The sequence below is a fragment of the Miniopterus natalensis genome, chromosome 1 (assembly GCF_054644295.1).
Source record: "Miniopterus natalensis isolate mMinNat1 chromosome 1, mMinNat1.hap1, whole genome shotgun sequence".
Taxonomy (NCBI): domain Eukaryota; kingdom Metazoa; phylum Chordata; class Mammalia; order Chiroptera; family Miniopteridae; genus Miniopterus; species Miniopterus natalensis.
The window spans coordinates 17,780,948-17,794,074 of record NC_142081.1 but is presented as its reverse complement, the minus strand read 5'-3'; the positions used below and the strand labels follow the sequence as shown (position 1 = coordinate 17,794,074).

Here is a 13,127-nt window from a genome sequence, read left to right as displayed (position 1 = left end):
TTACAGGCCAAGTGTTTTGTTACGAAGGTGACTGTGTCTGTCACCAAGGATGCAGCTAAGCCGAGCTCTCAGTTCTAGAGGAGGCTACAGAGGCCCTAGGGCATTCTGGCATTTCTTGGTAGAGGGAGTATGAATCTCCTGGAGAAAGTGCACCCAAGATTGGACCTCCCCGAAATCCTGACTGAATTTTGCATCCAAATACAATTTATTAAAAGAGGGACATCTCAGAGGAGCAGAGTTGATTTTGTAAATGCAATCCTTTCAACTCTGAATCATCTAGTATTTTTCCCACTTAAAATACATTTATGACATATTTTTTGTTCCCTAGGATACATTTGTAGGGGTGGGAAGCTCCTGTCTATTTCAATTAAACTGTGGATGGCTTCATAAATATTTGATAACAAACTTATAACAGTCTCATCTACTTTTTTGTAAGGTTGAGTGGCTTCTGTGCCCAAAATTCATTTGAGGAAAGCTTACTTGGAGCTCATTACCAAATGGGGTAGAACTTCCCCCATTTCTTCCTTCATGGTCATCTCCTCATGTTTCTGCCTTTGAGCCAAGTCAGGGCCATGAGCAGGTACTTTATTGGGGGTACTGATTAAAGGGAGGAGTGGGGACTACCTGTTCCAAACCATCACTAGGACTAAGGACCAAGGTCATCAGGTATTTTGGTGGGATTTTTTGTTTGGTTTTGCTTTGTTTTTGTGGTCTACGACCTTGCCTGAATCCAAGGTCATGGCCATCACATGAATTGCTTTACCTCTATATGCCACTTGTGCCAAACCACAAACACAAAACTGGGGTTACCAGCCGCCCAGCCTCCCAGCTTCCCAGCCTCCCAGCTCAGGGCGTGTTGACCATTTAGCATTCGGAAACAGCAAGGAGCAGGCTAATCGCCGTGCCTCTGGTCTCACGTTTGACCTGCAGGCCTCTGCCCCCCATCGATACCAGAACTTGCTTAAAATGCTTCAAAGCTTGCAAAGCTTTCTTAAGAAGGAATGCGGAGGAGGGAGAGTGGTTCCCACAGCAAAGACAAAATCGGACTGAAAACTTCATCGGGTAATAGAAAAGACGTCAACTATTTTGAAGTATTCTAACCACACAGTTATTCTACACTGAGAGAAAAAAAGAGGCAATTGTTCCCCTCCTGCTGCACAAATCCATACAAAAGCAGTGGGGTCGCAGGCCTTTACCCAACCCTCAGAATCCTAGAGTAAGGTACATAACATAGCCTCCCTGTGCTAGACGTGACGGGCAAATATTTTAAGCTATTTCCATTCTAGGAGACAATCATTTTCATGATTGCCTAGGCGTGTGGTCAGGATCAGGTGTGAAGAACGAAATCCCCAATGTATTGGTATTTCTGCTCTATCTATCTATGGGTGTCTTCTCTGGGGACAGGCGGGATGTGTGTTGCTGGAGGGTGGGAAGGGAAAGGAGGTGGTGTCCTTTCAGGGGAGCCCTTGGAAAGTAAGTATGATGCTCATTCTAACCGGGGTGAGGTCTGACCTGAGGGGCATCCGGAAGAAGCGGGGAGTTGGAAATGACAAGGTGGACTGCACCCCCTTTCCTGGCCGTGCCCGGGGGGCCGAGGTTTTCCATGGAGTCCTGGTCTCATTGTCTTCCCCACTCTCTTTTTCTGTGTTGGGTGCCTTTTTTTTTGAAAAACTAACACAAGATCATTCATGCAATGTGTCATTTTACTAACCGACTAATGTACTAACACCCTAACGACTCATCTTTGTCTTTTAGTTTCTTTAATTAACAATCGTTCTGTTCACAATTTTTAATTTCCTTTCTTCCCCCCTTTCCGCAAAAGCACTCAGGCATCGGACACGCTATGGTAAACAAACTCCATTGTCTGGTAGATATCATTCTAATTGTCTCTCCTTTTGGGTTTGCCGTGTGTCGCCCCCTCCCCCCGACCCCTCTTCTATCCTCTTTAGACTTGTTTCTTCTGTTATATTTTTTTGTTGAATCCAATGCAAGTTTTTTCTTTAAAAAAAAAAAAAAAGTAAAGAAAGGGGATGCACCTGTCCTGCAAATGATATTTGGACAGGTTTGGTTGGAATGGTTTCTCCAGTTAGGAATTTTTTTTTCTCTCCCCCCCAAAAATATTTTTTGAAGGAAAGTTTCTCCATTTAGCTAAATTTGTTTTGCTTTGTTTTCTTATGTTGCAACTTTGAAGTCACAGACTAGGGTCGACAAGGCTTACGTCAAGGACTTTCCTGAGCTCCGTGGCCTCCCACCCCTCGCCCGCCTCCTCTCTTTTACTCTCCCCACCGCTTTCTCCCCGCTTTCTTTCCCTGAGTGGCCGTGGCTGCCACGGGCCACCCGGCCCGGGAGGAGCCTGCCCTGCTTCCCGTGACCTTCTCTCCCCTTCTCCCACCTCACCCCCGCCGTGGCCAAAGGGCGCCTGGCCACCGTGTCCTCTGCCCAGCCCCTGCATGGCATGTTCCTGTCTCGTGGGCTTCCCCGTTGGCACTGGAACCCTTTCCCTCATTGTCCTCATGACTAACAACCTCCCAAGGTATCCACCTGAGTCCACTTTCCTCTCTCTCTCTCTCTTTTATTTGTCTCCACTCTTTTACACTCCATTCATCCTTCATATATTTGGGGGTTGGGTTTGGACTTTTTCTTTCCTTTTTTTCAGCGAGGGAGGTGGCAGGCAGGGGAAACAGGACCCTTTAGTTTTGAGTGTTTTCTGTTTTTTCCCACGCCCATCTTGGTTTTCCCTTGGTGCATGCAAGGGTGAAGTGATTCTGACCCTTTCCTTTAGCTTCCCCCCCCTCCCGCTTCCCCCCCTTTTCTTCGGCCTTCTCTGGGCTGCAGATAACTTCTGCATGGGTGTGTCGGCGTATGGTGTGTGCACGCTCCGAGGCCCATCTCTCCCCTCTGCCCCCTGCTCCCTTCATGGATGTGGGGTGCGGGCGCCCTTTCTCCCTGTGGGCATTATTGGTGCTGTTTTGGTTACTAAGCGTCATCACTCATGTCTTTTTGTTTGCATTGCCTCTTTGGTTTGGGTCGTTTCTTCTCTCGGTGGCGGTGATGGCAGCGGGGTAGGGCAGGGGCTGGCGTCCCGGGGGAGTCGTGGCATGTATCACCCATGACACATCACGATCGAGACCCTTCTTCTTCCCTCCCTGGATGCATGTTTGTCAGCGTGGTGTGAGCCCCAAAAGAAACAAATAAACGAGAAAAGAAAAAAGAAAAGAAAAAACCATCAGCCAAAGACCAACCCCGAACAAACCCATCGTCAAATGTCTCCTTTGCTGTTTCTCACTGCCACCATAATTAACGATCATTACAAAAAATAAACGACCATTTTTCCCATGAACTGAGACAAGTGATGTCGTCTGAGGGCAGTTCCATTTTCTAGCCTGACTGAGTGAGGAGCGCAGGGCGGACGGAGCCCGTGGCTCGGCTGGGCAGCTCCAACAAGCGCTCCGAGGAGCCTGCAGGGGGTGCTGCAGGCGTGGGCACGGGGAAGGCAGACCAGAAAATGGAACTTGGCTGCACATACCCAAATCAAACCAAATTAGAAAGAATACCTCACCAAAATCTTAATGAAAGTGAAGCCACAGGTGGGGGAAGCCACCGGATTTTGACAGGACTATAAGGTCATTGTTGGGATTTTTTTTTTTTTTTGTGTGTCTCTCTGTCCCTCCACCAGGTGACAATCTCTGTGGATGGCATCCTTACCACGACGGGCTACACTCAAGAGGACTACACCATGCTGGGCTCGGATGACTTCTTCTATGTGGGAGGAAGCCCCAGTACTGCTGACTTGCCAGGCTCACCCGTCAGCAACAACTTCATGGGCTGCCTCAAAGAGGTAAAGTTCCTACGCTCCCTTTAATGCATTGAGTGTCTAAGAACAAACGAATTTTCCAGTTCAGTGACTGGCTCTGTTGTCGAATTTGCTCTATGAGACCAAAGGTGGCAGCAGAAAAGACTGGACTTGAAGTAGAGTCCTAGGTGTCGGTCAGAGCTTAAGCTGGTTGCATGACCTTGGGTTCGCCACTAAAGTGCTCTGTTCTGTTTTGTCATCTATCTAATGGGGAACCTTATTTCTCAGGTAGCTGTGCTTTATAAATGAAATAAAATAACACAGATGAAAGGACTTTGGAGTCATAAGGAACTAGATACCTGTAAAGTTGGATTTTGTACTTTTGACTTGGCACATACAGAAAGCTCTAGCTAAAAGTGGCTCAGCATCTCTGGTTGTGTCTTATCTAAAACATTTGTATTCTTTTACCTTGTCCAAGGTTGGTGTTCCCAAGAGTCTCATTATTTGAGATGAAACAAAATTCTCAGAATTTTAAGAACATTAAGGTCCAGAAGACTGGCTTTTCCTTTTTTTTTTCTTTCCCCGAAGACTAGCAGCTGTGAACAAGCAGTGGGCTTTGCCGTGACTCATTTATACTATTGTGGCTGATGTGTTGAGGCCTCTCTCTGAGAGCAAAGGCGCTACAGTCAAGTGTACGTTCAATCACTAAGGTCAATTGTTGAGGCAAAAAAGAATCCGACTTGATTCTTGATTTGGGAGAATTCTTTCAGAACACCGTGTCATCAGAGCAGCATCCTCTACGCTTTTGTTTAATCTAAGCTAAGCTTTATTGCCTAAGCTATCGATACCATTTCCCTGAGGAAATTTTTTGGGAAGCTAACAGTGTTCTTTCTTTGAAGATCCCTATGCCATGTTAGGAGCCTCCTCTCAGGGCACTGTTATATTCAGATTATAGTTCTATGAAGTTTGTTGAACATCAGTTACACATGAGATGGCGTTGCTCCTGTTCTGCACGCCACTCAGCTGTGCCATGTCCAGAGCGGAGCTGCGCCTGTCACGCCTGGTATGGAGTAAGTACATAATAAATATTTATTGAGTGGATACATTTATCAGACAATCATTGGGTCCCTTTTTTCTGCTGTAACTATAGTTAGTGTCTCTTTACAAACCATGGTCTCTGTACTCTGAAGACTTTATAATGTAGGAAGGGAGATGAGACTGGTAAGTGAACAGTTACAGTTCAAAACACCATGTGTTCGGCGCCACAGACTAAAAGCTGTAGTTGAGTAGAGGAAACAGGAAAGTTTTAGGTGGGAATCAGTTTTGGAGAAAAATTGATGTTTGAGCTTAGCATTGCTGCAATAAATGATGTGTGTCTTGAGAGGAAGGAATAGGAAGGAAAGATGGGACAAAGGAGGGAAAATCCAATTACAGCTTCGTGTTGTTCTTGGTCTGAAGGACAAATTACAGAAGAGAACCCAAAGGGTGTTTTCCGCTCTCTGCTGGTATAGGGACTCTACTGGCCATTCCTGATGGAATTGCAGTAGACGGGATCCTCCTTCCATGGGACTTACTCCCATTTGGATAGAATAAATGTATAAACTACTCGTTGTCTAATGAGCCCCCAAAGGCCCTTAAATACTGTTAAATCACACTAGATTGGAACTGCGCTCTCATCAGGAGCACCACATATGTGGCTCAGGAATGAATGGGGCATTGATTGCTGCGGAGAACTCATCCATTTTCGTAGGGAAACGGCCCTGAGCAGGAGTTTCTCCTGGACAGGATCTAGGGGTGGCCTCTAGGACCAGTCTTTTTCTGATCGTATCGAACCGTCTCTCAATTACATGTTTTGATACAAAGGAACAATTTCCCAAATCGGTCCATCAGGAAGGATGCTCTTGAACATTTTGAAACAAGACTCGTAAAAACATGAAGGTCTCTCTAATGACTTTACGCATGCAGAACCTAAAATAAATAAAATCCCCCCTTCCCCGCTCTCTTACTCTCACTGCCTAGGTAGAGCCCAGACAGCTTCAAAAGTCACTTAATAGCTTAAAAATTAAAGGCAGTTCTGAAAAAGTGTCACTAACAGTAATTAGTAATAAAAATATGCATATACCTTAGCTAGCAACATAAATCTGCATTTAAATCCAGATCAAGTCATAAAAAAGAAAGTCCAAAGGGTGGCCACAATGAGAACCTTCTTAACTCTTGTCCCATCTCTCCTTTACACACCGAGTATTATAGTCTTTCTCAGGGACTTGGGAGGTTTTCTTATTTGTCTCAGAGTTTTAAACAGGTACCTTCAAGTGCAGTGTCGTCCTGGCACATTCTTTCTTTCCATGTAATCCTTACAATTCACTTTTCTACGGGCAGGTCTGGGAAATTCTTCTCTCGTTCTTGGTATTTCTCTCTGACGATTTAGTAAACAGCCAAAGCCTTCAGCTATGCTGGGACTTTGCTCCTTGATAAATGCCACTCACCCACGTTAACCATTTGCCTTTAGAGCAGTCTCCAGTTACTTTACAATTTATTCTTCCCTCCCCTATCTCTGCCTTCTGTTTTCTGTCTTCTCTTGCCATTTGGGGCTCTAAATTGACTTAAGCTGAGCTAGTGCTCTTATCTGTCATGCTAACGAACAAAAGAGGCATTCTCGGGTGCAGTGGGGCTGCTGAGGAGAAAGACTTCACATATCCTGGGGCTCAGGACCACTCTGTGGAGGAGACAGAGATTTAGAGATGAGTGGAGGTGAGCAGGGAAGAATGGATGGAGTCGTGCCTCGGGATGAATGGGCAAAGGCCGAAGACAGGACACATTGCGGTGTCTGGGTGAGAAACACACAGCTTCCTAATTCCAGGGCACAAAATATGAGATTAGGAGTTCTAAAAATGTATCTATAAAGTAAGGAGGGCCAGGTCATAGAGAGCTTTATTTTACGCTATACTCTTGAACTTTATTTTCTAGGTAATGGGGAGCCATTGGGGGATCTTAAGTAAATAGAATGACATATTCAGATGGGCATCTTGTCCATCAGGCTTTAAATTCCTTGAAGACTAGATGCTAGTCCATCTACTCCTTTCCCCAGGTTCATATTTTTGTCCTAGGAGGTTGAAGAGGTTGTATATTTTTGTCCTAGGAGGGTTGGGAAGGGTGGTCCATTGGCTTTAGCATTGAGTAGGGAAAGTGCCCCTCTGAATCTCAAAATTTCTATAGAAAAGTGCTTCCTTCTGACTCCCATTTCAGTTTCCAATGACCCTCCCTGTGAGGACACACAGTTCTTCCTTCTTCTGTCCTTGGCATTCCTGAGCTATTATTGTTGGATAAAGCACGGGGCAGTGGAAGAAAGCCAAATCGAGGCAGGGATCGTGGCTCTGTCAGACTCACCTGCACCAGGGAGCTGACTCAAGTCCATCCCAGTATCCTCCGATGTTGGGGTGTTCTGTGTTGTTTCATTTGGTCCTTTCTACCCCACCCTCCTTTCTTGTCAATATGCTACCTCTCCCCTAATATTCTGGTTCTTCAACGGCTCTTCATTTTCCTACGGAGAAGCTCAAGGGCTGCTGAGGCCTGTGGGACCGACGGGCGTGTCTCACCTCTCCCTTCTCATAGCATCTCCAGTGAGGGGGAAGGGAAAGCACAGGGACTGGGAGAGTGGGACACGTACTTAAAGCAAAAAGGATTGGTAGGACATCATTGCGCCCATTACAGCCCACATCCCTTTGTGATTATTAGCCATTTAAAACCGAATGGAATTTTACAGCCAGAGATCGTCCCTGAACAGATGATTAATGGTTTAATCTGTAATAACTCTACATTTTATAGAACCCTGTTAGGAGTCCACATCTGGTGAGCCAAGCTATTGAAGGCTGTGTTCATTCCGTTCATTGCTATACGTTTGTCTGAATTGCTGGCACCGGCGGGCTTTGGGAGAATGTGTTTGTTGTGGCGTTTTTTATTTTTTAATATACTCATTTTAGCATACCCCGCCTCACGGTCTATTTCTGCACTCGCTCTCACTTAATTCCTTTTGTGTTCTCTTTTTCTTCACTCACTATCCTTTTTTTTTTCCTACTTTCACTTTCCCAACCTCTTTGTTTCCCCAACCTTTGGAGGTAAAAAATCTCCCTGTTTATAATCAGGTAAATTTAGGTATGGCATTGGGTCTAAACATGTCCTTTTTCCAAGGCCCCAGGGTGAGCAAAATTCACGCGAGTGTCTCGGAATCAGCACAGAAGATAAAAGACCCTCGGCTTTGGGAGCACAAGCCCAGGGTTCGACTCTTGCCTGGACTTACGTGTTACCAGCTGTAAGACTTACAGAAGCTACTGGACGGCTCCTCGCCTTTGTTTTTTTCACCAGATTATAATACCTCCTTTAAGTACTTTTATGTCAGGAGCAAATGGGATAAAAAAAAAAAAAAAGACATGGTGCTTTATAAACTGTAAAGCCCTGTGCAAATGCTATTGATATCATTTACGTTATTATGATACCGATCAGATCTGGCTAAGGATCCACTGATCACTCTTTGTAGTTTCTGCAACTGAAAAACCGCGGGAGTTAGGAGCGTCCAGTGTAGTTTAATATAAAAGAGCAGCTGCCGTGAACCTGGCTGCCGCTCCCAGTTCTGATGCTCACTGGAAACCATCCGGCCGCTTTGGGGCATCCGTGTCCTGATCCGGAAAGAGGGATGGTGACCGCTGACAAAATAAATGCCCACCGCTGTGGAGAACTTCCAGTGTAGAGACACAGATGCTGCTTATTCAGCTTTGGATAGCAAGGTCGAGTTTTGCAGAGAAGCCTTACGTGGGCTTGGAGGGAAAAGGCCTCGACGGGATGGGAGAACCAGTCCAAGAAGGAGACCGAGGGGGGCAGAGTTCCAGCACAGCGGAAAGGAGCGGGAACATGCGTCAGGGGCTGGGAAGTGGAAGAATGTGGCAGAGGAAGGGAAGGAGAGAACCTGTGTCTCAGGAGCTGCCTACGGGGGTGACCCTAGAAACGGTCATTTTGTGGGTTAAAAAGAAAAAGGTCAAATATTGGCACCGTGATGTGATTCGGCTTAGAGGGGAATGTTCGTAAAGGAGATAATTGCATCTTCTGGGAGGGAGGCCACCTTCTGGATCCCTAGGCCCTGGGGTGGGCAGCGGGGCCTGTGTCACAGGCGGAGGGACAAGGCCCTGAGCTGGGCTGTGCTGGGTGCGGCCTGCCTCACACAGGGGCGGGGCGGGGCCCGGCCGGGCCTGAGGGAGTGGGTGCGCCTCAGGAATGCTGGCAGGAGGGCTGCGGCCGCGGGCGTTCAGTATGGGGACAGAGAGAGCTCCTCAGGGGACACCGGGGCGTAAATACCGAGGATCGGCGGTGGGTCGGACAGTCGGTAGGCTGTGGACAGAGGAGCAGATATGGGGAATATTTTCTGTTGTCGATGTTTGTTAGAGACCTGATACCCATTGACCCTTGTTTTCATAAATGTTTCTTGATTTTATTTCCCCTCATTCTCTAAACAGTAATGTGGTGGCGCTGACTCCAGCCGGCTTCTCGGTGAGCCCGCGGGCGCCGCGTCAGCGACAGACTCCCGTTTCCCTGGCCGTGGCCGCTTTGCTCGGAGGAGAATGCCTCACCCACTTTGCATCAGTGACATACAAGCCCAGGGCTTTTGTTGACATGGTGTAGGTGGCAGTTTCCCTTCCTTTGGGCTAGAACTTGGGGTGATATCTAACTGAGCTTTTGGTAACCATCTTTCCACCACATAGAGACCAAAAGTGAAGCCAGAATGACAGTCAGAGCGAAAATAGGGGGAGAAACTGGGTCCCGGTGACATTCTAAAGGTCCTGGATGAAACATTCTTCAAATTAGACTATCCCTGGGTTCCCAACAACGATTGAATAAATTATTTCTTTTGTCCAAACCAGCACGAGCTGGATTTCTGTCATCTGCAACATAGAGCCCCAAGTGATGTAAAGGAAATCCTCAGGCTTCTCTGTTACCCTGACAATAAAATAGGTCTGTGCATAGGTAGACAAAGATAGGAAGTTTAATATCAGAAGGCACCTAATGGCTCTGTATTAATTCAGATTTCTTGACTTAGATGAATGACATCCCAGGATACGGAGAGAATTTGCAAGTATAATTTTTGAAATCAAGGCGGTGTTTTTTTTAGAAATGGTAGAAAGTGGGGGAGGTTCCTAAAGACTAAAGATGGAAAAGTGTAGAAAATGCAAGCTATGGGCTTATGGGCTTCGTTGGAATCAGGGAAAGATTTTGGAGTGCTTTGGTAACAAAGTTATGAGCCCATAGAAAAGAGTGATCAACAGAACCACAATCATTCACTGAAAACACTAAAAATAAGCCATCTCACATCAACCAAGCTCACATATCCCTTCAATATTATTACTAAGAACTCAGCAAAGTACTATGGATCTAGCATAGCTAAATATCAAGCAAGGTGTTTGGCAATACCTTTTGTGATATCCTTAACAACCAGACAGGGAAAGCGAGATTGGATGTAAGAGCTATTCAATAAAGGAGTAACTATTTAAACATACCAGCGAGTCCCGCTGAATGGATCTATATGGACCCAGATGGTCAGGTGGATGTCACAATGCTTCATCTTATTCAACATTTATATTAGGAACTTGAGGGAAGGTATGAGAGCATGGTCATCCATTTTGTGAATGGCAGGGAGTTGGGAATGGTAGAAAATATGTGCCTATATGATCTGAGGCTGAATTAATAGAGGTGTAATCTATAAAACAAAGGAGGTGACAGTTCTATAATATAATTTATTGATTAGGAGAGCAGGCTCCGAAGCTAGAGTTTTTGGCTGCAAAGCCTAGCTCTACTCCCATTTGCTGTGGAAGGCTGGGCAAGTAGCCCTCTCTGTGCCTCACTTTGCTTATTTATTTAACGAGAATAATTATACCTACTTCATAGGTATAATTATTATTATAATAATTATAATTATGAGTATTAACTGAGGTAATAAGCGTGAAACCCTTAGAATGTAGCTTGCTATGTAGAAAATATTTGGTAAATTGTATTTATCATCATCATCTCTCGGTGCTAATGTGATTACTGGAAGTGCTTCTGTTCAGTTGTGTATGATAAGCTTTAAAAAGGTTCTCTAATTGCTAGACTACAACATGTTTTTCTTAAATCTTTATTGTTGGAAATATTACTGGTGTCCCCTTTCCCCCCATTGATCCCCTCCACTCCCCATCCGCTCCCCCCAGGCCTTCCCCATGGGTTACGCATTTATGCATATAAATTCTCTGGTTAATCTCTCCCCACCACGCCCCACCCCCGCCTTCCCTCTGAGATCCCTCAGTCTGTAGATCTGAGCTAAGAAAAAGATAAATAGGCTCAAGAATCTGATATAAAAATTGTTGACTGGTGGATCCAGGGATGTTTAACCTGAGGAAGAAAAGATGCCTGAGCCCAGGGGTTGAGACTTGTCTTTGTACCTTAATGACTGTCCTCTGGAAGTGGGATTCAGTGTGCATCCTCTATCTTTGAGAAGAACAAAGGCAAATGAGTGGAAACTGAGTAAATACTGGGAGATATTTCAGTGAGAGCCGTCCAAAGCCGCCTTCAAAGCAACGCACTCGCTGTCACTCAAGGCATTTCAGCAGAGCCTGGGCTTGTAGGTTGTCTAGGAGATTATACCATCCAATGAGGAGATGGCCTTGATTTTCTAGTTTCCTTTCAAACATACAATCCTGTAGCTCTACAGAGAATTAGCCTTCTGAAAAGAAAGAATGAGGCTGATCGATTAGGCCAAGTTCATTGTGTTGAAGACTTTCCTGATTAATCTCCGAACCAGTTAACTATGCAAGTCCCATTGAGACTCAGAGGGTTCCCCTTGTGGTGGGATTTGAGGTTCCCAGCCACTGACATCACCTATTAGTCACTTACAATCATTTCTCTTTCCCTCAGACCTTCACTGGCATCATCTCCAAAACCATTCTAACCACAACAATTATAAACAAAATAGCAACAAGAAAGAGTAACAGTTATTGAGCACTTAACAACGTGAGTGCTAAGTGTTTTGTACTAAGTATGCCCTAATTGATTCTCACAACAAACTTAGGAACTTAAAGAGAGCCAGGCGTGTTGCCCAAGGTCACACAGTTGGCAGGGCCTGGAGTTGAGATGCAAATGCTCCTGCCATCTCCACCAACTCAATCAAAAGACTTGGTGAGCCAGTAAGGGAGGGAAGGGCCTCAGGGGAAGGCTGGTGGGACTGGGGCTGAACCCGCTCTAGGAAGCGGCCTCTCACTGTCCTTGGAGACTCCACTTCTTAGGAGAGGTCGCTCATTCAGGCAAAAAGGTGCTGCTGGGAGACTGGATCCAATGACCTATTTCTTTCGCCTTGTCATCGATTGTTCTGAGAGGAAGGCAGGTTTTGCTTGACTTCCCACTTTGGGCAAATTGATATCGCTCGACCTGTTAATGGAGGAATGATTTTCATCCTGGAATCTGAGCGGGAGGTAGCTCCTCCTGGTATAGATGCCAAGCAGCAGAACACCTTTGTCCCAGGGCATGCGGCACACCTGTACGATTGTTCCAGCCCAGGATCTTCTGTGAAGTTGGAGCTGTTTGTCTCCAATACCCCCAGAAAGCCAGAAAGAGGAGCAGCTACATTTTAGGCTTATTATGAATTTTCAGTCCGATTCTTGGAGTCTCTTATTTAGCTTTGCGATTTTTTTCTCTTCAGGATAAATTCAGTGGAACACATTGCTTTCTAAAAATGTCACTTATTTACAGCAAATGTAATCTACCACAACATTCCCACTGAGACAAAACCTCTTGGGTCTTCAAATGCCTCAAAGGAGACCCCAAAAAAAATTAAAAAAAATCCTTGTACACATATACCTACAGGGATAAAGCAATCATCAAGCTAATTAATTAGCTAATGTTTTTTGAAATTGCTTCGCAAATGCAGAAATGACTGTTCCATTAGTGTTCTGATGCTACGGGTGCTCTCTCCCCCATGTGGACAGTGAGCCACAGCTAGTTCCTGCAAAGTTGTCAAGAGAGATATAAGGACCGTTTTTGCACTTCACAAACCATTGAAGATGCAGCACAGGGCAGCAACGTGGCACACAACGATCGCCAAGGTAGTTCTCCTTCCCTGCCCCCCAGCCTCTCCCCCGCAGCCAGTGTGGGCAGATGGTCCATCTCACGCTTCATGGAGAAAATAGAAACTATTTAGCTTATGCTTGTTAAACTTCCCTCCCTCCACTTTTCGATTTACCCTCCAAGATACTAATTGCTACCTTCTTCTTTCCCCCTGTCTCATGGGATGAGCTCCCCTCCTCCTGTCTGAGCCTAACTG

The 13,127-nt window shown here is 45.7% G+C and overlaps 1 protein-coding gene across 8 annotated transcripts in view; it reads left to right on the top strand.

The window, feature by feature from the left end:
* NRXN3 (neurexin 3) overlaps positions 1-13,127 on the top strand; it is a 1,308,313-nt gene that overhangs the window by 316,237 nt on the left and 978,949 nt on the right. For 4 of the 8 annotated variants that reach the window (XM_087818808.1, XM_087818802.1, XM_087818795.1 and 1 more), the window contains one exon: positions 3,677-3,838. In XM_087818808.1, the coding sequence (XP_087674934.1) occupies positions 3,677-3,838 (162 nt within the window). Of the gene's footprint in view, positions 1-1,822; positions 1,847-3,676; positions 3,839-13,127 lie in introns of those variants that run through there. The other 4 variants (XM_087818819.1, XM_087818817.1, XM_087818791.1 and 1 more) reach the window with 3 other exon arrangements.